The sequence below is a fragment of the Cheilinus undulatus genome, linkage group 4, assembly GCF_018320785.1.
Source record: "Cheilinus undulatus linkage group 4, ASM1832078v1, whole genome shotgun sequence".
Classification (NCBI taxonomy): Eukaryota; Metazoa; Chordata; class Actinopteri; order Labriformes; family Labridae; genus Cheilinus; species Cheilinus undulatus.
In genome coordinates, this window is record NC_054868.1 from 46,668,908 (window position 1) to 46,691,834 (window position 22,927).

At 39.9% G+C, this 22,927-nt stretch overlaps 1 protein-coding gene across 1 annotated transcript in view; it reads left to right on the forward strand.

Moving 5' to 3' along the window:
- Positions 1–6,585: 6,585 nt before the first annotated feature.
- The window catches only part of mad1l1 (mitotic arrest deficient 1 like 1), a 148,377-nt gene continuing 132,035 nt past the window's right edge, over positions 6,586–22,927 (forward strand). The window contains exons 1-9 of the mRNA XM_041786356.1: positions 6,586–6,703; positions 7,200–7,352; positions 7,444–7,584; positions 10,375–10,554; positions 10,638–10,762; positions 10,880–10,961; positions 16,359–16,489; positions 18,912–19,026; positions 22,812–22,873. Of these exons, the coding sequence (XP_041642290.1) occupies positions 7,209–7,352; positions 7,444–7,584; positions 10,375–10,554; positions 10,638–10,762; positions 10,880–10,961; positions 16,359–16,489; positions 18,912–19,026; positions 22,812–22,873 (980 nt within the window). The 5' untranslated portion in view covers positions 6,586–6,703; positions 7,200–7,208. The remainder of the gene's footprint in view (positions 6,704–7,199; positions 7,353–7,443; positions 7,585–10,374; positions 10,555–10,637; positions 10,763–10,879; positions 10,962–16,358; positions 16,490–18,911; positions 19,027–22,811; positions 22,874–22,927) is intronic.

Consider the following 22,927-nt stretch of genomic DNA (forward strand, 5'->3'; position numbering starts at 1 on the left):
GTAAGATTTGACAGTTAGCCTGCCCTGAATTTTTCTTTAATTTTAGAAGTGCATGCATTAAAAGGGCTCGGGTTACAAGCAATATCTGTCCACTCTGGATTTATTCAAATGCACTGAGGCATTTAAGAATGTAAAAGGGTTCCCATTCTGCAGTAATTATTAGCCTCATAACCTCACTACACTTCCTCAGAGGAACAGGGATGCTGAGCCTGTTTTATGGTGACTAGAATGACATAATTATTAGTTTTCACCCCTCTGCAGTTAATTGATGTGTTGTAAAAGTCGACATTGCTACGCTGATACAAGGTTACAGCATATAATATACAGTTTTATAGATGTCATCTGCCTAAGCTATTACAGTGTACATAAAACTGGAGTATTTATGTTTGTGCAGATGTATGGCTAAAAGCAGGATGTTGCTTTCATATTTTTCACAACAGATGGCAATAAGGGGCACATCTGCAGGCACTTCAGCTGATTTACTTCTAAAAGCGTGTGTGTCTCTGTGATCATGTGTATATGCATCCAGTGTGTGTTGTTGTGTCTGTGTGCGTCATCTTACAGAGATTGCTAGGTTCAGGTCGTGCTCAGAAGAGTGAAATCAAGTGAAGCAGCGAGAGGAGGGTGACAGAATACCCAAGAGAGACAGAGACCGAGTCAGACTGTGACAGATATAGAAAGACAGTGAGGATTAAAGTGTTTTCAGACAGTTGTAGAAAGCGAGACAGAGATGTCCAAAAAAAGGACACAAGAAATGGTGGGACAGAGGAAAAGGGGGGGCTGAAGACAGCAGACAGAGTCCTGTTAGGATGGGAGGATGAGAGAGAGACAGTGACAGAGCAAATGGGAGCCCTTGCGTCACTCTGAGGAGGACATGTCTTCTGTCTGACCTTTCCAGACACATTCACACCCCTCCACCCTCTCCCTCTTGGATCTCACCCAAGCTTTAAAAAGCTTCCCTCTGTGTCTGCCCCTGTAGGTTTTGTTCCGTGTTTCCCAGCTCTTTCCTTGCATAAATATCAGAGCGCAAAGGCAACTGCTCTGACCTCCTCTGCAGCGCCTCTCCACAGGGATCTTAATGCAGTAATTTACTAATTAAACAGACTGCTGCTGGGAAATTCTGGATTAGATGCTCAGCTAATGCCTAATATAGAAAAGTGTTGCTTCCCTGTCTGCATCATCCCTTTCCCCGGTTTGTCGCACCCGCTGAGCTGGAAGCTGATGAGGTGGCATAAACACTTCCTGAAAACTGCAAGACAATTATATAGTGTGAAAAAATTCCCTGGATGACTTTGGTTGGCTACACACCAGATGATTTTAGGCCTGATTTTCCCCTGATGATCAGGGCTGGGTGCCAGATTGGAGGACAGCTGCAACAGATTATAAAGAATCCTCAAGTGCATGGTGTCAATAGGACTGTTTTACTCCTTACTGAGTCAGAGACCAGGGCAACTGGGCAACTCCCAAGGGGCCAAATCTTGGTTATCTCATGTCTGCCAGAGCCACAGTAGCTTTTCTCAGTGAGATTGCCTGTTTTCACTGGTCGGCTGGTGTAGGACGGGTCAAAGTTAGTGCCAATGAAGTTGGTGTAGGTCAGCAACTCTGCATACAGGAAGCACCAAAATAGACAAATAGGAGTGTAAGCTCTGATAGAATTAGTAACCAAGACTGAAAGAGGCTCTCAGGCACCTGTTGCTCCTGCAATGAGACTTTTGAGGGAAGGGATGGGTCCCGGTAGCCTGGGACCTCAAATAGCCTCAACAATACATGGCTGATTCTGTCTGCAGATAGCCTCCTGATTACAGAAAGTAATACAAATATTTCTGTCTATAGCTTCTTTCTTGGAACACGGACAGAACAGACTGGACCTACTAAGAGATGTGAGCAAAGAACCAGCCAAAGACATCAGGTCGTAAGGAGTGGAGAGCGTAACTTGAGGACCAAGATCAGCAGGTCAAGACATAGAGGCTTAAGTTAAAGGGATGTGTCAAGCCTGCTGCCCATTCAGTGTGTGTGTTTTTGTGTGAAAACTGATACCATATTTTTGCAAAAGACATTAAAATACAATAAAAATCAAAGGTTCTGTAATGATGCACGTTTGTACTGCATCTCGTTTATGTGTGCACACAGATGATGGGCTCATGTCTGGAGCTATCATAAAGAAAAGATACTCTGTCCCAAATCCTTCACGCTTGATTAACAAAACAGATGATAGAATTCAGTAAAAATGGTTTCAAATATGAATTCTTCTGTATTTATCTTTTCTATCCACTCTTGTCATGCTCCTATTGTTGGTCTGTTATGTATAAGAGCAGTTAAATGCCACTTTGTGCTCATCTAAGCTTTTAACCATGATGCAGTATTACTGGGATAGTGACCATTGGTTGTTCGTCATCTTTCACAATGAATTGGGTGATACAATGAGCACACTGGTGTAATAATGTTCAGGATTCCAGACACCACAAAATGGCTTACTCACTAGATAGCAAATATGAATTTTCACTATGAAGTGCACCATAAAGTGAATGTGAAATGTAATCTCATGTCTAACAAGAAAGTCTGCCTTCATGGAGACTCACATAAAAAACATAATCTTCCATTGGGAGGTCCACACCAGAGCCCTCACACACTTAATGTTTTTGCATTACCTCAAAGTCTGCGAGTCCTTCAGTGTGGAGTTTGGGATTCAGTCTCATTGGATTGTTTAATGCAGTGGAGGTCAGGAACCTCCAGGGGGTCGGGAGACATTGAAGCCTTCCAAAATACAAGACAAAAATTTGAATGGTTTACTTATTATGGCAAATACATAAAAAAGTTTATTTGAAAAAAAAATTTTGCCTCAAGAGAAATTCAAGTATCTCAGAGTCTTGCTCACAAGTGAGGGTAAAATAGAGTGGGACTGAGGGATGAAGTGGTGCAGCATCTGCAGTATTGAAGGGAGGCTGAGCCTGATGGCAAAGCTTTCTATTTACCAGTCGATCTATGCGTCCCCACCCTATGGTCATGAGCTTCAGGTAATGACTAAAAAATTCGATTATGGGTACAAGCAGCCACAATGAGTTTCCTCATGCCTCAGATACAGGATGAGGAACTAAGACATCCAGAGGGAGCTTGGAAAAGGGGCCACTGGTTCTTCACATCAAAAGGAAGGAGTTGAAGTGATTCAGGCATTGGAGTGTTATGCCTCCTGGACACTTCCCTTTGAAAGCCTGAGAGGAGACCTCGGTGTCGACCCAGAACACACTGGAGGAAATTAGATATCCAGTCTTGTCGGGGAACACCTCTGGGTCTCCCAGGAGGCGCTGCAGGAATCATTTATTCCTTCTGGCCTTGGAATGCTTTGGAAAAATGTTGCTTGGGAGAGGGACGTCTGGGTTGACTTGCTTAGCTTGCTGCCACTGCGGTTGGACCATAGATAAGTGGGGGAAGATGGATGGATGGGCCATAGTCATTAGGTGAGATCGATGCTAAAGTTGAAGTAATGTGGAAGACTCCTTAATATGTTTGCAAATGGCAGCAGTAATGTAGGGATCTGGTGCCCTTTAAAGAAACAAGCCGGCTTCACTTCTGCATTGCTAAATGCAGAGTGTCCACTTTTATGCCACTGTTGGGAAAGGCCTTTTCGGTCAAGTGTATTTCAAGCTAGCGAATTATATTTGTTGACCATTTTTTCTTTATTTTTTTTCGTCTAAATTTGTATATGATCACCACCACCAGAGAGACATCACCCACCATCAGCAGTACATCACCCTGTAAATGCACCAATGTGGTCTATAGTCCAGTTCAGTCAGCACTTGAACTGTTATTTTCGGGGTTGCATGCTGATGAATCTGGGGACCCCTGGCCTAGTGTGTGAATTGAGACGATTTGAAAACAGTCTAGTTTGTTGTCAGCCTCCATCCACCAATTTTTCTATCTACTTGGAAACTTTGAGGTTTGGTGGAGTCTGACCACCATTCAGAAGATGGAACCTTGAGTGTGCTCTTGAAGACATAAACATCAGCTTGTGAATGGTTGAGGCTGGTTAATCATCTATGGCAGCTTGAAAACTGTATGTGAGGATGAACAGTGGTGCGCTGCACTTTTAGTCAGTGAAAGACTAGGTGGGCCTATAAGAGCAGTCCATTTACTCTTTGTGCATTATACCCCCTTCAGAAATCTTTATGTTTCCATGTTCATTTGGATGGCATCTTTCTCCTCCCCCTCTCAGTCCTCCATTTACTTCCAGCTTTAAAAAGACATCCATGTTTGCAGGGTGATGCCTCAGAACACAACACTACTCACAGAATTAGTACTGGTCGTTGGGTGCTGCTGTGTTGCTTTCAAAGGCAGAGCACAAATATCCTCATGGGGGAATCAATAAAGTATAAAGAAGCAAACTAGATGCAAATAAACATGATTGGTCACAGGTTCTGCAACCTTGGACAGTTCTACTGATTTAGATTCGCCTCGGCTGCATCACTGGAGGCTGCTGGCTGTGATTAAAGATGGCTTTCTTTTATGGGCTGTGATCCAAAAAGAGGGATTTACATTATTTACAACTAATGAGGGTCAATTAGCAAGAGGTCAGTAAAAGGAGCATTTAAGAGAGGCAGAGTCTCTCAGAGTCAGGTTCCCCAATCTGTAAGAAAATGTGTCTAAAATTTGTGGAACATTTCTTCAGAAAAAATATTCCACAACAAAACATTGTCAAGACTTTGACTATCCCACCATCTACGGTATATATTACCATCAGACCTTTCAAAGAATCTGGAGGAATCTCTGTGCAAAGGGACAGGAGGTAAATACTGGGTGCATGTGATCTTCAGACCTGTAGTTGGCACTGCATTTAAAACAGGCATGATTCTATACTGGAAATCGCTGCATGGGCCCAGGAACACTTCCAAAAATCATTCTGTCAACCCAGTTCACCATGCCATCCAAAAATGCCAGTCAAAGCTGTACCATGCAAGTGAGTGGCCATATGTGAACATGATCTGGAAATGCTGCCATCTTCTGTGAGCCAAGGCTCATTTAAAATGGTCCAAGGCAAAATGGAAAACTATTGTGTGGTCAGAGATTATTTCTGAAAACCATGGATGCCATCCTGTGGACCAAGGGAAGAGGGATTATCCAGCTTGTTTCAGCGCACAATTCAGTGCTAAATCGTATACCACATCCATCACGACAGCATGGCAACACAGTGGAAGGGTCCAGGTGCTGAAATGGCCTAGCTGCAGTCCAGACCTTTAACCAAAAGCAAACATTTGGTGCATCATTAAATGAAAAACCTGTGCAAAAAGAGACCCAGGATTGTTGCACAGCTATTGAATCCTATAACAGACAAGAATGGGACAATATTCCTCTCCAGTAAGTGTCTCCTCACTTCCCAGATGTTTACAGACTGTTGTTTAAAGAGGAGGGATGCTACACAGTGGTTATTATGGCCCTGTCCCAACTCTTTTGGGATGTGTTGCTGCCATCTAATTCAAAATGAGAAGATGTTTTTTTCATGAAATAGAAGTTTCAACACTGGCTATATTGTCTGTGTTCTAATTTGAATGAAGTATGGGCCAATGACATTGGCAATCATTGCATTCTGTTTTTATTTAAACTCTGTGCCTTAGCTGTTTTCGGATTGGGGTTTGAACAAAGTGTTACAGTCTGCTAACAATACACCTGGTTTCATTCTTCTTTGTATGTAAAATCCTAATTTAACATCTTATACTGCGCCCGTCTGCTTTGTTTAAGATATCTGTATTGACTTCTTCCACACTTAAGCTCATGTTCTTTATGTAAATGAATAAGTCATGAATTAATGAGCCAGCTGTTCACTATCCTTTCTCATGCTGTAATCCAGGCTGATATATGTATAACAATGCTGCCCCCTGTTGGAGGAACTAAGCAACTACATCTGAAGACATAAGTGAATGCAGGCAAGACTGATGGGAAATAAAATCAAATAAAGATATTTATCAGATTATACCAGAATGTTGTTTCACTTTAATGGGATTTGAAAGGCAAAATGTATGAAAATAACAGTGTTTATTTTCATTTCGCAGGGAGGCACATTTCATCATGCAAGTATTACACCCACATGCATGTGTGCACACAGTCTGTTTTAATGTAAATGCTGTATATATACACATTTCCTGATGTAAATAAAACCATTTATGATGTACTGCATAACTGATCATAATGCTATCAGCTTCTTTTGCATTCCAAACCACAGCACTCTAACATCATTAAAGCTTGCAAATTACATTTAATAGTTTACTAACTAATTTGAATAGTTTTACATATATTGCAAAGTAAACCAAGGTCAAATTCCTTACATAGATTAACATATCTGGCCTATAAAGCTGATTTGGATTTGGATACAGTGACAATGAAGTTGTTTTTGCTATTTATTTCTTCCATTCTGCCTTCCATTGTATAAATATAATGTTTATTCCCCCTATTAAAAAGCAGATATTACCATTACAGCTAATAGGCTGAAGTCTCTGGGTTTCAAAAGCTCACAACATTCATGCCTGAATGAAATACTCTGAGAATTGAAACTCTCGCGATATGCATTATAGTCTCGCGATACTGCACGCATCTCATTCGAGCTAAACTGGAGGGATTTCTGGAGTATGGAGACTGTGCAGCTAACACGCTAGCAGAGGAAAGATAACTTATCTACAACTAACCTGCTCCTCTTGGTAAACAAGTTAACTCCAAGGTGAGGTTGAAAACGTAGAAATGAGGATCTAAAATGCAAATGTAGTGCTGGTTTACGGGCAGTTAGCGGGTTAGCACTTATTGAATAGCTGTGGAAACTAACAGTGACAGTTTAAACAGACGTTAGCATTATGTCAAACGTTTTAGTGACAGAGGGAATAAACAAAACGGAGACAGGGACAAAACCTACAAGGTTATCTTCAAGATAGAAATTAGCTTGTGCTTGAGTCTCGTAGGTTAGCTAGTGTAACTTGATTTGTTGTATTTGTATCGAAAGAAGCTGGCCATTATGTCAGCCACCGTTAACATGTCTCTCATTTATTCAATATAATGTCTAAAGGGTAACCTACTACTTCTTACAACGTTATGTAATGTAGTTTCTTATAGAGAGCGGAATTGTTAGTCTAGCTTACCGTGCTGACCTTGTTTGAATGAATATCAGCCATTAGAGCTATGTTGTTTTTCTCTTCCTCCTCACTAACAATGTAACACCAGAGGCTCTCACCATGGATTTAGAAGATGACACCACTGTTTTAACAACCTTGAAGTCCTTCAACTCCTTCATAAGCCGCACTGAACCTCCACAGAGGCTGTCCGAGCACTCAGCAGGGACTGGAAACCTGCAGACTCAGTACAAACGCAGCATGGAGGTAAACACAGGCTGACAGCATTACAAATAAGCTGTGTAAAGATGATATTAAATTATGACCTCTGCACTGGCTGACCCCTCTTATTCTGTAGTTGTTGGAAGCTGCTGAGAGGGTTCACTCTCAGAATCGCTACCTGCAGTTGGACCAGGAGAAGAAGCAGATGGAGCTGAGTCATAAGAGAGCCCGGTTTGAGCTGGAGAAAGCTGCTTCTGATAGTGCTCGAGACTTGGAGGTACAGTTTAAGACCTTTCTTTCTGTTGCACCATGTCTTTTGTTAGGGATGCATCATTTTGGATTTTTGCTGATATCTGATATACCAATACTTCCAGATTGATTTTTTACTACTAATGTATAAATTTTGTTCAGATCTTAAACTTCAGCCCCTTAAACACACTTAAAAGTTTAAGAAATAATGCTAAACAAAGAAAGATTTGAGCTGACATAAGTTCTACTGGGCCTGCAAAAACTCCTCCTTAAACTCTGAACATATTAGTACATAAAGCTAATATTTACAGCCAATTTAGGATGTTAAGTACAGATGGTGTATCGTCTGTACTTACTTCATATCTGCCAATATTGATAATTGATGTTTTTAGCCAATATCTACCAAGACCAATATCATGCTAATTATATCTTCCATTCCTAGAATGTGTTTGAATGTGTGATTCTGCTGCTTGTTCAAGTGATTAATTACAATCAACATCTTCAAAGTAAATCCTTTTCTCAATTTTGAAGTTGCACAGAAAAAAAATGTATTTGGTCAGTTCTAAGATCCATACTCTTTACCAGCTTGGTAAACAACATTTCAGTGGTATGATTACTTTAATGCTACTTTCAGGTAGTAAAATCACGTTATAGCTTGTAAACACATAAGGTTTAATTTTAATAATGTGAAACATGAATAGAGGAACTTATTTGATCTTTCTTTAACAGTTTGCCATTGTATAAGCAGAATATTTTCCCTTTAGTTGTTCATAATTAACAAAACAACAACAAAATAAAAAAAAGTTAAAGATCAGAGGCCAGAACTAGCTCATCTGCAGTTGAAGGTGGTTCAAATACCAAGTGCACCAGCTGGATGTAAATATAGGCAGTCTTACCTCTTAAATCTGGCTTCGCTACAGCTGACTTCTAGACTCAAATTTACACCAAGTTCACCGAGCCTGTGGTCATAGCTGCACCTGGCCGTATCATACGTGTTCACATGAACATTTGCAGAGCGCTAAGTGTAACTTAGTTAATACTTACATCCTGTCTACCTTCTCTCTGTCAAACCACCGACAAAGTACTTGGATTACAAGCCAAAAAATAAGTCATAATTTCTTTTTAGACCTAAATTTATACTTTCTTTGGCCCAGGCTGTGATGGAGGGGAAAGCAAAGAGGCATGTCTTATGCATTAATAGAAAAGAAAAAATCAGAGTAAGTGCTGGTGTCTTTCTAAGTTATTAAGAGCACAACTGTTGTGAAAGAGTTGGGGTTGGATCAGGTAATTGCATCATTTTTCTCCATATCAGTGCTTTGCATTGGCTGTCTGCACTGACTCTCTTTTGCTCTTCCACATGCTGTCTCTCTTCTTCTGCTTTTGCATGAAAATATGATGTGTTTTTTTCTTCAAAACATTGGTTCTTCTGGCACTATTGAACAGGGAAATAACAGATATTGTATCATTTAAAGAAGTGTCGCTCAACTGGTTGAGAATGTGGATCCACTGTGACCACCTTAAGGGAAATCACAACCAAGATTTTTTTTAAAACGTTCATTCGCTCAAATTTATTTAATGAAAAATGCTGCAGTTTGGACCCTGTATGGAAAATAAAAATATGTTTAACAAGGAGAAATGACAAAAAAACAAATTTTAAGAATTATGTCATTACAGAAGGACATGCATAAACAATTTATTTTACTCTATTTTTGAGAGACATTATGGCAAGTTGGTAATTTCTTGAGGAATTTCCTTGTTATTTTGGGAAGGCCAGCTGTGTTATCCAAAGAAAGGGAGATAAATTAGTAGAATCCTGTAATATGGAAATATATGTCTCATTATGGGAAGATCTAAGGAAAAGTGTATGAACTTGCTGTTTGTCCACTTAGAGCTTCTGTACATAGATTTTTGCTACATTTTCCTCCCTGGAAAACATTTGTGACCCATCGGAAAGAGCTTCATGGCCCTCTTTTGGGTGCTGACCCACTAGTTGAGAACCACTGGTTTAAAGCATGTGGTATCGAATAAGTGAACTTTTAACAATGTTGTTGTGCAGTGATTTTTAACCTTGTTGCTGAGGGTCTGCAGAGCTGAGCTGTCTTGAAAAAAGGGGTATTTTTTTGTCGAATTACAAGTCACAAGTGTTCCTTATTAGATAGTGTAACATTCTTTTACTTTATATTAATGATTCTGAGATGGTGAGAGGGAAAAGTTTTGAAAGCATGGCCCCACACTCCTAGGAATTGGCATCTGCAGAAAAGGAGGGAGTTCTGGGTTTCTGCTGACACATGCCAAGGTTAAGGGGAAAGTATTCTGTTTATTCAAACAGGACTTGACTGTGATAAAGAGGCCTTTTGACCAGCTCACTCTTTGTCTCTTATGAGACATTTTAATTACTTAATCTCTTATGCTTGCTTCACTTCTAAGTTTTGTGACTGTTTATGTTTTCTGTTCATATAACGTTGCATCAGTCTGACTTTCTAAATTTACACCTGCTCAGTCTTTGGCATTAGAGTTACACTCAGGTGCAACTTGAGCAGGAGCCAAGTCCAGCTGGTGCACACCGTATAACTTTAAATTGGTCATAACTTTCACATCTAAGGTTAGGTATGCCCAGATGGTGCATTCGGCTCCTGGTCTCTTTGGGCATTATCCCTTATGTTTTATGCAAATGAGTACATGCAGAAGATGATTCAGCTAAACTACGACACATATTAAGTAGGGAGGATTTTTTTCTTCAACGGTCATCTACCCAGAGAATCTTAAAATCAGCTAATAAATGTGGTTGAAACCTAATTTTTGGTTGTTCGTGTTACAGCATGAGGTTGATAAGAACCAGGACCTCTTGGGAAGAATGAAAAGATTGGAGGAGAGAGAGATGGAGGTAGTGAAGAACCTATCTGAGCAAGTGGAGGCAAACCGCTCTCTCCGTAAGAATCTGGAAGAGATGAACAAAAAACTGGAGGAGAGAGAGAGCAGATTAAACACTGCTAATCAGGTACACACAGAGGTCTATAAACATTTACTCTGTTAAAATTTGTCGTGATTGTCATTTGTCTAATGTGTGTAATCTGTTTCCAGACCATCAGCTCTTTTAAGGATGAGATCAGAGAGCTGAAGCAGAACATTCAAAGTCAAGACTTGACAATTTCCTCTAAAACTCTAGAAAACCAGGAGCTGCAGGAGCAGCTGGATTTACAGCGCAGGTAAAAACACAGTCTCATACAGAGAATGCTGCTTGCTGAGCTCTGTTTTATGCTGATGAATAGTGAGTTGCACCGAATGCTGACCATACAGTTTTGTCTGTTTTGTATAATAATCAGGAAGCACCAAGAAGTCTCTCAGCTCTGCCAGAGTCTCCAAGCTGCTCAGTCCTCCTGCTCAGAGCACATCATCAAGATTAAGGTACTTTACCCATTGTTAGAACTGCCTATGAAGTAAAGATGGGAGAAGAATAAATTCTTAGATGCATTGTGATGTGGAGGTGGAAGATTCTGAATCGATTTATAAATGTCCGATAATTGATAAAAATTTGCAAACTGCATCCTTTTTTTTCGAATTTTCATTGAAACAGAGACTGAATGTCCTTAGCATTACAGGGTATCCGCGAGGTCTTGAAAAGTATAAAAGGTGATAAATCAATTTTGTGAAAATTAAGATTTTGAAAGTATTTTTTTCTGAATTAGCTGTCCAAGAGTTTGAGTCCCACAAACATTGTAAAAGTGTGTGAATTTATTAATTTTTATTAAAAAACAAAGATGAACAGGTACATAAAAAACTAGGCTATTGTGAGTGCATTTGTAAATTGTCTCTGAGAGCACCAGAGCGAGCTATATCACTGATGTAAATGGTTACAGCTTGAAGTGGCAGTGAGGTATTAAAAAAATATTGAGAAGGTCTTGAAAAAGTCTTTAAAAGGTATTAAAATTAACTTCAAGATTCCTGCATATACCCTGCATTAGAAAACATCAAATAGAGGCAGGACACTCAGACTGCTTTTCACTCAAGCAGTTTTAAAAAAGATTTAATGCACAAATATCTAAGCTTAAACACAACAGAACCTATCCAAAAAAAATTTAAGCCAATATAAACGTAGTGTTTGTGGTGGCTTATCTCTCCCTACAGTTGGCTTGTCCAGTAGTATGGTATTGCAACATAGCGACTATTAATAAATCAGTCTAACTGCATTTGTACCGCGCCAGTTCACAATCAAAGTTAGGCCGGCCAAGCCCTGGATGGTTTTTAATCTGAAACATTTTTTTTAAAAAAGGTGGGAGACCAGAGACATCAGGACAATTTCAAACGATTTTTCATCTTTAATCATCTGAATGCACACACTAGACGACGCAGCCAGACTGTCAGGTCACTGGAGACCACACACCTGCCGACCTGCCAGCGGCCTCATGTTATCACATGACTTCAGAAAAAAACAAACAAACGCATGTCTGTTGATACCCTCTTGCTGTCCCTCCACAACAGGCTGCCCGAGCATGCATTACAGGTGCAGGAAAAATCATAAAACAAGGGAAAGACTCAGGATGAAATCCTGGCTAGAATGAAGGCTCAGTTGTGTTTATGTTTGGGAGCGGTGAAAGTACGTATGATCCAGTTGCTGATGCCATAAATCCATCCTAAACTTATTTCCTAGGATATGTCTATAAGTTCAATAATTATGGTGACTGTATGTGATCAATTTACAGATAAAACCATGTTTTAGTGAAGACTAAACATTCTAATGTTAGCATTGGAAACTGATATGGTGATGAAGTGGAGAGACCTGACATTGATAACTAGCAATTGAAGTGGTGCTGTGTTCAGTGCATTTATTGAGACAGCCTTGTGCATGACTGACTGACATGGCCTTACTGCTGTCGTCCTCTGTTACATTACCAGCAGAGTAATAAATGAATAAATGTGTCAATATCCAAATACAGAGGTATCAGCTTAGTTTGCAAAAACAGGCAATAGAAAAAGATCCTAAATGTGATCCAGTAGTAGGCTGACATCTGTGTGATAGACATTCCAAAGTTAGCAGCTCAAAAAGTGTCCAACCCCTTATAGGTTATTTGCAATAATGTGATCCCAAAGCCTGTTGGGGGTCAGGAAGTTTAAATGGACCTCTATGCTGCAATTATCCTTAGAAAACTTCTACACGTGTTGAGTAGACTTTACAAAGTTTAAACAATTTACCTGGCATGGAGGTGATCCATATTGCAAATGACTCAGTCCTTTAGATCTTGTCAACAGTAATTTTATGATAACTTCTTCAACAGTGAACCCTATAAACTCTGCTTCAGACACTCTCTAGAAGGGGTGACTGATTGAAGGATTGTATACATGTCAACTCTAAGAAGTATTAGTGGGAATATGTATTAGAAAGGGTCAGAATTACTCTCTGGTGGTGCCTGCACAGCCTGTTTTAGCATCATTTCTGTGTAGGACACTTGGTATGTATCCTACTAGCGTATAAACACCATTTAACTCCCCCCAAATGTCCATTCTAAATATCGACTACATCATAAAACTACATGGCCATCTGTTGGATTCAGGATGTTAACAGCTGACAGTTGAGTCATAACTTTCCATATCCATGTGGTTAGACTTGTTTGTTCATAATGCTTGTTATTCTGATATGCCACTGTTAAGCCATATCTCAAAAGTCTTCCCACACCTACCACACCTGTTAATCCCCTTTAGCGTAAAGAAAAGAAACTTTAAAAACAAATCCATAACTTTCTGTCCAAGGTTGTAAAAAACAAAGCAACTCATATTCACAGATACTAAGTTGGTCCTTGAATTCTTTCTGCGCAACAGTCCTTGCAGCCTAAAATGTCTGAAATACTAAATAAGTTGAAATGGAAATAAGTGCTGCAAACCTGCAGACAGAGGGACAGAGTGCTGGTACCTCTGCAGAGACAATAACCTCACTTTTCTTGATTTCCAACCCCTCAACCCAAAACGTACGAGGCTCTCACTGTTGTCTTTTCTGGATATTCCTCTTTTTTACTTCTTTTTTTTTTCTGAGGCTAAACCCATCAGGGTACATCTCTGAGCTCTCCCAATGCTTCTTTTTTCCTTTTTAGGCTTTTAATGGAAAGAAGTATAGTGTGACCAGGCTCTGCCAAAAACATCAGTGATGTGACTTTTGGTAGACTGTTTAGAGAAAAGGAAGAGTCTAATCCTTCACGTATCTAGACCAAATAAGGTAGCTCATGTTATCTCTTGATATTATTGTCTTTGAGCTCCTAAATTTAATCAGTTCACCCTTAATCAGCTTGGACATTTGTGCAAAGCATAAATAAAATCCCTCAAAACGTTCTTGAGATTTATTCTCAGCCCTAGCTAGCCAGGTCCCTGTAGCTGAGGACAGCGTTAATTTTTTTTTTTTTTTTTTTTACTTTTGGCATGGATTTAGCTCCATATGGGTCTAGCTTTCTCATTAAGGAGGTGGATGTGGGTCCTGAAGCTAGACCAGTTGAGCACCACCTGCCTAAACAATAATCAAAGCCCTGTTTTGAACATCAATTAATTTCATTCACAGTTTTATTAGTAGCATTTAAAAAAAATACTTTCAGTGCTTTCTTTTGCATACTTTCAGCTTTATTTTGGAAACTTTACAACATGCACAAACCTACAAAGACATGCTCTTTTTGTATCTCTCTCTACAGTGGAACACAACAGAATATAAATTCATTCAGGTTTTTTTTTATTTGTCATTGATATTTTTTATGAAAAATGCGGGGAAACGGGCGCACCTGGAGAAAACCCAGAGACCCTAATTAGGGCATGGATTTTGACTCATTACAGTGAGTCAAAATCTGGGCTGTCAGAGCTGGGATGGGGGGCAGGGGTGGATGTAGGGTCTTTCTTTCTCTTCATCCACTGCGGTTTCCGTAGTCCAACGGAGTGCCTCCATTTTTTAAACCTGGACATCTCTGTTGGTTCCGGCTCTGGAGCTGGAACAATCTTTGATTTCAGCTGCTCCACCTCTTCAGCGTGGCGAATCTCCTTCTCTGCGATGACACCCCGCAAGGAGTTGATCTCACGCTGCATGTTTTCCTGAAGGCAGATCTTTTCCACATTTAAATTTCGGATCACAACCTGGAGAGACTCATTTCCATCTTTGAGTTCATGAAAGTGTCTCTCTGCCTCCTGTTTCACAGCAAGAACATCATTTTTTGTGTTTCTAGCTGAGTTCCTCATGTGAGGCTCTTAAGTTTTCCACTTCTTCTTGGAGGAGCTTCGTCCTTTGCTTCTCCTCCTGGAGCTCAGCTGTGAGTTGCTCTCTGATCTTCTCATCAGCTTCTTTCTGATTGATCAGATGGCTTTTGTGGTTCTGCAAAATAAGCTTGATCTTTTTTGTAGCTTGCTTCAGGGCAGAAATCTCCTTCTTGGTCCTCTCAGTAAGAGCTTCCTGCTTTGCTTTTAGAGTCCCTATGAGCTGCTGGTCTCTAGACTCAGTCTGCATAAGCCCGGCTTTGCTCTTCTATCCTGATCTTAAGACTGTCCACCATCTCTTTTGCAGCAACCATGTTGGTTTCATACCTGGCTTGCAGCTCCAGGCATGAAGCCTTCATGTTATTCAGTTCTTCTCTGAGGGCCTTGACTTTCTCCCTCTCTTCCTGGAGATCCTTGGGGAGTTTAACAGTGTTCACCAAGTGTTCTGCCTTCTGCCGGTTGGTTTCCTTAACTTTCTCTGCAAACTGTAAAGCAGAGAGAGTTTCTTCGTTGCTGTATTTTTCCAGCTTCAAAAGCGCTATTTTGGTCTCCTTGCCATGTTTTGCATGCATTTCCTTCAGGGCTTTCTCCTGTGCAAGCTGCATCTTGGTCTGCTCCAGCTCCTGGCTAAGCTGGAGACTTTCCTTCTTTGCTCTGCTGCAGTTCAGCTTCTCTTGATCAGCTGCTTTTTGAGCTGCTTATTTTCCTGAAGAAGTCTTTCCAACTCCATCTGTGGCCTGTTACCTTGCAGTCTGAAGGACGTGTTGTCCCTACTTGCAGGGGCTGGTCGCTGCATTGTAGTCAGAATATACTTTAGCAGAAAGTCTCTGATAAAGAAATATTTCTATCAGACATCTGTCGCAACAGTTGTCCAACTTGTCAAACAAAGGTCCATGTCTGTAGCAAGTGGCAACCTCCGGTCCTGAAAAATGAAGCCAATGCGGAAGTGCAAAAAATTGCTATACCGCAAGTGTCCACTTGAGGCTGGCTGCGGGAACACTGAAAGTCCCGTCTGGGCACATTTTAAACAGCTGGTTTTGACACTAGAAATAAACTGGTTTACAGCCTGGTTCAAAACACCAAATGTGTCTCATTAGCTAGTGTCTCATTGTGCTCCCACTGTACGGGGGGTGAATTTTTTTGTACCACCACTGTTTGGATTATATTTAGGATGAAAGCTGATTGGCGCGTCTCATTGGAATGACAGAGCAGGCTCGGCAGGCAGAGGCTCCATTTCTGTCAACCAGAATGCTAGCTGGCAGGCTGACAGGAAGTTGCACTTAGTGGGTGGGCTGTTAGGTTGATCCAAAGTTCAGTTGAGACCGCGATTTTTAATATGGAAGCCTCCATCGATTGGCTTCAAGAGCTGTTTGAGTCCGCCTATTGTAAGAAGATGACTGACGTCACACGGGGTTTGTCCAATTCTTTCTACGGTCTGTAGTTAATGTTTTGGTATGTCACATCATGTGTTTCATTTCCATATGTGTAATCAATCTAAGATCTATGACTGGGTTTGCATTGCACAGAATGCATAGTTTAGTTTGCTGTTTCCTTTGACTGATTTCTTTCTTCCTTCGTTGGCAGGAGCTGGAGAGGCGTCTGGCCCTTCAGGAAGAAGACATCGCTATAGTGAAGACTGTGAAGTCAGAGGTGGCCAAAGTGCCAGACTTGGAGAAGGAAGTGAAGCGCCTGAGAGATGATAACGCCTTCCTCAGGTCAAATACTCTTTTGAAGTTTTTATTACTTTCCAAAGGTGTCGCCTTCCTATAGAATAGTTAGAATTTCATTTTGTAGGAGTTTAGCCCAGAGCAACAGAGGCCTGCAAACTGACATTTCAGTTTGTCTACAGGTCATTGTAGCACAGGAAAAGAAGGGGCACATTTGCAGCACTTTTTAAATCTTCCAAACCAGGAAAATGTGTTCAGGTTTCTGCTTTGCACAGGGGATCCTGGACCATTGTTGAGAACCACTGATCTGAACATTTTTCTTTTTATTTCTGTTTATTTATATAGAACTGTGAACTTTGTTTTCATTCAACTATTCTTTGTTTTACAGTGACAACTCATAATAAATGCTGTCCCAAGGAACATTTCTGCCAGTATCTATCATTGATATATCAGCTTTAGATATCAGTAGAATGTACAGTTGAACTACAATCAAGTTAGTGGAGTTTTAGGAGGGACCTTGGATATTATAATATTGTTAAAAATGAGTTTCATGCCCCTATTATTGATTAAGCATGAGCCACATTTCTTTAGCAAGGTACAAAGTTACTAGCAAGTTACCAGGTGGAAAGCCATCTGCCAAAGTGAAGGGAGGGAAGGGTGTATTGCCACATAAGACACTGTTGATCTTGTTGGAACAAGGAAAAAGAAAGATGACAAAGTTTCAGTGGGTTGAACAGGAAGATTCCTTAATTTTCTTTCACTTTTCTCACTCAACAGAGCTTGTGACCTTGTTTCATGAATAGAGACCTTATTTTAAGAAAAAAACAAGGTTTATTTGTGATCTTGGTCAGCAGTACCAAAATACCCCGCAATCCTAGAGTCACGGTGGCATCTCTTATTGGCTGATCCAACTTTAATGGTTCTTTCCAGTTCTACTTCTGTCAGGGACTTTTGAGGTAGTGTTTTAACAAAAGACAGTTTACATGGACTAAAAAAATATACAGTGCCTAACAAATTTATTAGACCACCTGTCATATTTGTCTCAAAGACCATCCAGCACCATGAAGTGCTTTAAAGCAGACTCTTTCATTTTCAGTGAGCTCTCGATGTTTTACAGTCTTGAACAGGAATGTGGAATTTCAAACTGAATTCCCCCAAATTTGAGCTGACTCACTGGGCTTCTCTGAGAAGTCAGAAATTAATCAAGCATAACATTCAACCACTAAAACTAATTTTTCTTTTCAGGAATGCAAGTAAATAACTATAGTTTGATATATTAATCAAGAAATAATAATGTGCTTTACTATTTTTTCTGTTTTTTGTAAATCAGTAAATTTGAAAATTTACTGGTTTGTTTGTATTGGTGTATTAACCATTGCAAAAACATAAAAAATGATTTTGGTATTTACCAATGCTGTTAATAGAGGGCAGCTGTGGCATAAACCTTACTTTGGTTAGGGTTAGGGTGGTCTAATAAATTTGTTAAGCACTGTATAATCATGGTTTTCATGGTCTCAGGCAGCTGCACTACTATGCCCTCAATCCTAGAGTGTCACATCGACGTCTCAAATTGGCCAACTCGGCCAATGGTCATGTAGAAGACTCATGCACGTATTATTTTCTAACTTGTTTTGAAATGTGATGTGCTTATTTTAATCTTAGGCAACAGCACTACACAGCAACATTCCTGATTGGCAGAGCTGTGAACTTTGACTGTGGCTGCTCTTTGTGAAGTTACAGTCCGGTAATAATGTGGGCTGTGACTGTTGAGCTCTGTGGTGACGACAGCTGGCATATGACATGTAGCACCAGATCAGCCACATGAAATAAAAATCAGTCAGCTACAGTAGACTTTCAACCTGTAGAGGGCAGTTACTGAGCACATTTTAATACAAACAGTTGAATTTAAATACTTTGAGCTAAAGTGTCAAGGTTGGACCTTAACTGATCTAAAGTACTGCTAGTATCCCATATGCTTCAGTTTTATCTGTAAAAGTGGTCTGAGGCTTTAGATAGTCTTTAAAGAGGCAGGATTGAAAACGATATCCTGTCTTGTCACATCAAAGTATCATTCTTCTTTTAGTATTTATCATTGGTGAGACTAACTTTTGGCTGTTGAAATAAAACTTTTATGTGAAAATACTGTTTTACTCTATCCCCTTTGATCCCTTTGTAGAGAGAAGCACCATGCAATTAAAGAGTTTTAGTGTTATTAGTTAAAAGTGATACAGGCACACATGTTGCACGTTTTACATTAATTTGCTCATTACAAGTAATCCAATTTTTATTACAGTGTTAAAGTTGTTGTGATCTTTCTCCATCTGAAATTAGATCTAAAACCAGACTGAAATGTGGATGAAACAAGGGATTAAAGTAAGAGTTTTCTTGATCCGACAGTTTGAAGCTTTAAAGTAAATTTTGTGTTTTGTTTTTCTTCTCGTCTTTGTTCTGTTGGCTCTGCTCTGTCCAGGGAGAGCAGAGAGAATTGCAGCTTGTTGAAAGAGGAGGTGGAGGGGCTGAGGAAGAAGCTGGAGAGGATGGAGAAAACAAAGGAAGAGCTGGTTAATATGGAACTAGAGAAAGAGGTAAAGTGCATCTGTTTTTCTGCAACATACGGACTCTTTGATTATCACAAGGGGTTTAAAGTGTTTTTATTTTTGAGCTGAATACATCAGAAGCCCAGATTTTTTAAGGATATTAATGGTTATGCCTATATTATGTGATCAAATGTCAGTAGACTTTGAATCCATTAAAACTATTCATGTTGAATCCATTACAGCCATATATGTTAACTCTGAAGCTATTCAACCTAATTTTCATGATATTACACAGTACATCGGCTCAAAGTTGTACCCATTCTTCAAAAAGAGCATCTTCAAGTCGGGTACATGCTGGACCAGAAAATCGGTGCAGCAAAAGGCCTTATAATTCCTGTCTGTCAGGGATTCAGTGGGTTTGAGGTCAGGGCTCTCTGCAGGTCCAACTCTCCCAAGCTGGTCCAGCCGTGCCGTGACGGACTGGGGCTTGGAGGATATCACTTTTTTATGCCTACACACTGGCAATAGCCAAGACCAGAAGCATTATGCTTTCAGATTGTCTGTCTGTTTGTGAGTTCATCTACCATAAAAAATCTGACCTTTTAAGATCATCCACTGACATGGAGAACACATTTAAAGGGATAAAGCTTCTTCTGTGACCTGTTGAATCCTGACTATATGATAATGAACTTTGACCTATTTAGTCTCAGTCACTGTCTGTGGCAATAGTTTGTTTGTTTTATTGTTGTCAGTTATCAATATAAGTCTTATCAAATTATTCGAGATGCTGAAACTTTTTGAAAAATACACTGTAATCACGATGTTAGTGCGTCGAATATTGAATAATTTATAATTAAATGTAAACAGTTGAGAAATTTGGTGAATTAAACTTGATGCCCAGGCCTGTCAGGAGAAGAGTAAAAACATCTCTGTGACGAGAAGCTTGTTAGTTCAGTTGTTAGAACTATAGCTATATCAGAGCTAACCGCCATACTGGCAGCAGCCATTGCTATCAGCCTCCAGTAAACCCCACCATAGCTACTGCCTTGTTCCCCTCAAATGATGCTAATTGGTCAGGACTTTTCTCATACCTGGCACAAGGAAATGGATCTGCCTGATGATAGGCATGGAATCTGGCCAATCCTTCTGCTTTCCAAGGTTAACATCCAAAGTTGTTGCTTGGATTTTCACAATCAACTGAACCTGTTTCGGCTGCTGCAGCGTTGGGTAGCTCTTCTCTGCACACTTTTATAGGCCAAAGCTGTGTGTTGATAAGTGATGCGAAGCCTATACACAACTGCTCAGCAAGAGACACCCATTGGTCCGGTGGTTCTTAGGCTAATTTAAAGTGATGCACTCTGCAGCACTCATTGGCCCAGCCCTGAGAGTTTATTTGGTCTCCCACTGTCCTAGGTGCTTCCACTTCACAGTAACAGTACTTACAGTTGACCCAGTGGTTCAAGTAGTTTGGAAATCGCACAAACCAATGCCTCTCTGAATTCTGATTTAGGGATTATAGGGATTTAATGGCTGTGTATGCATTTTATTCACCTCTTAGTAATGGATGAAGCTCAAACATCTAAACTCAGTGGTAGTGATGTCCATCATTGGTTGAGTTGGACATTCTGTTTTTATATTCACATGATTCTAAGAATTAAATCAGATTCTTAATTTCCCATAAGTATTTTTTATTTTTTACAGAATTTCTCTCTTAAAACAATCAAAACTTCACATACAAAGATGATCAGATCAGGTAATGCATTTGTAACAGGGAAATGTTGAGTTCTGTCCCTTCAGAACCCCACCAGAAGAGAACAGTCATGCTTTAACTAAACTGGAAGACCACTCTTAAAGCTTTGACATGTATTTGAAGCTACTATAGTGATTACCCAGTGCTGATTTTGATTGGCAAATAAGTCTCACATCTGAGCTTTTCTTCAGATAAAAAATGTTGCCATCTTTTCCCCTTCAGCCATTTAAACAGTACTCCCACCCAACCAAGCATCCCCCCTGCTGCCACTTGCTTTCTTCTTATCAATAGCTGCCTCTGGCTGATAAACATTATCAGCCTTATTAGTTTGTCCTTCATCCTCCACTGCAGCAGTTCTCTTTATGCACATTATTTACCAACCGTGTCACGGTTATTAAAAGAAACTTCAGACACTTCGCCTTTAGATTTGGGCTTTATTTTGTTAATACAACCCCAATTCCAAAATAGTTCTGGCGCTGCATAGTATGTAAATAAAAACAGAATGCAGTGGGTTGCAAATCTCAAAAAACCCTGTTGTTATCACTATAGAACATAAACAACACATCAAATGTTGACACTTAGACATTTCACCATTTCATGACAAATATTATCTCATTTTGAATTTGACAGCAGCAACACATCTAAAAAAAAGTAGGGACATGGAGTATTTATCATTGTGTAGCATGGCCTCTTCTTTCAACAACAGTCCATAAAGCAAGGAAGTTGTTGGAGTTTTGGGAGAGAAATGTTGTCCCATTCTTGTCTGATGTAGGATTCTAGTTGTTCAACAGTCCTGAGTCTTCTTTGACAGATTCTTTGTTTTGATACGCCTAATGTTTTCTGTTGGTGAAAGGTCTGGACTGCAGGCAGGCCAGTTCAGCTCTTGGGCTCTTCTCCTGTGAAGCCATGCTGTTATGAGGGATGCCGTATATAGTTTTACATTGTCTTGCTGAAATATGCATGGCCTAAAACCTTTATGTACTTCTCAGCATTGATAGTGCTTCTCCAAATGTGTAAGCTGCCTATGCCATAGACAGTAATGCAACCCCATACCATCAGAGATGCAGACTTTTGAACTGTGTTCTGATGACAAGCTGGATGCTGTCTCTCCTCTTTAGGCTGTGGTTTACAAAAAGAATTTCAAATTTTGATTGACCGCAGAACAGTTTTCCATTCACCTCAGTGCATTTTAAATTAGATTTTGCCAAGAGAAGGTGGCGAGGTAACTCGGTCATGTTCACATATGCCTCTCTCTTGCATGATACAGCTTTTATTTGCATTTTTGGATGGCACAGAAAATTGTTGACAGACTATGATTTTTTGAAGTGTTCTTGAGCCCATGCAGTGATTTCCGGTGCAGAATCATGCCTGTTTTTAATGCAGTGCTGCCTGAGGGCCTGAAGATCACAAACATCCAATATTGACTTTTGGCCTTGTCTGCGCAGAAATTTCACCAGATTCTGTGAAATACAACAATCAACAACAGATTTTAAACTGAGGAACATTTCTCTAAAATTGTTCCACAACTTCTAGATGCTGTTTTTTGCATATAGGTGAACCTCTGCCCATTTTACCTCTGAGAGACTCTGCCTCTCTTAAATGCTTCTTTTATTCCCAGTGATGTTGCCGAGCTGAGTTGCAAAATGCTTCTCCAGCTATTCCTCATTCGTACCACATACTTTTACAGCCTTTTGTTACTCAGCCCCAACTTTTTTGAATTTTCTCACATTAAAAATGAGCTGGTAAAATGGTGAAGTTTCAACAACTGAGGTTTTTTTATGCTCTGCTATGAATAAAATATAAGATTATGAGATTTGCAAATAATTGCATTTGGTTATTATTTACATTTTACACAGCGCCTCAACTTTTTTGGAATTGGGTAATTCTTTGAAAACAAAAAACCTTTGTTATCTTCTGACAAGGCAATTCACCATGTTTTATATGTTGCACATTATTTTACAATGTTCTGTGATGTATGCATGTGCATTTCAGACTGTATGTATTTGTTTGTATACCACAGTTGCTGTTGTACTTCCTGTATAAGCACACAAAACATGCTTTCTCTTGTGTCTTTAACCCTTAGAGGTTGGCAGAGAAACTCCAAGCCTGGGAAAATCTAGGCCAGTCTACTGGACTCAACATCAGGTAAGACACTGTATCAAAGTATGGCTGTGTGTGATTTCTAGATATAAAAACTGA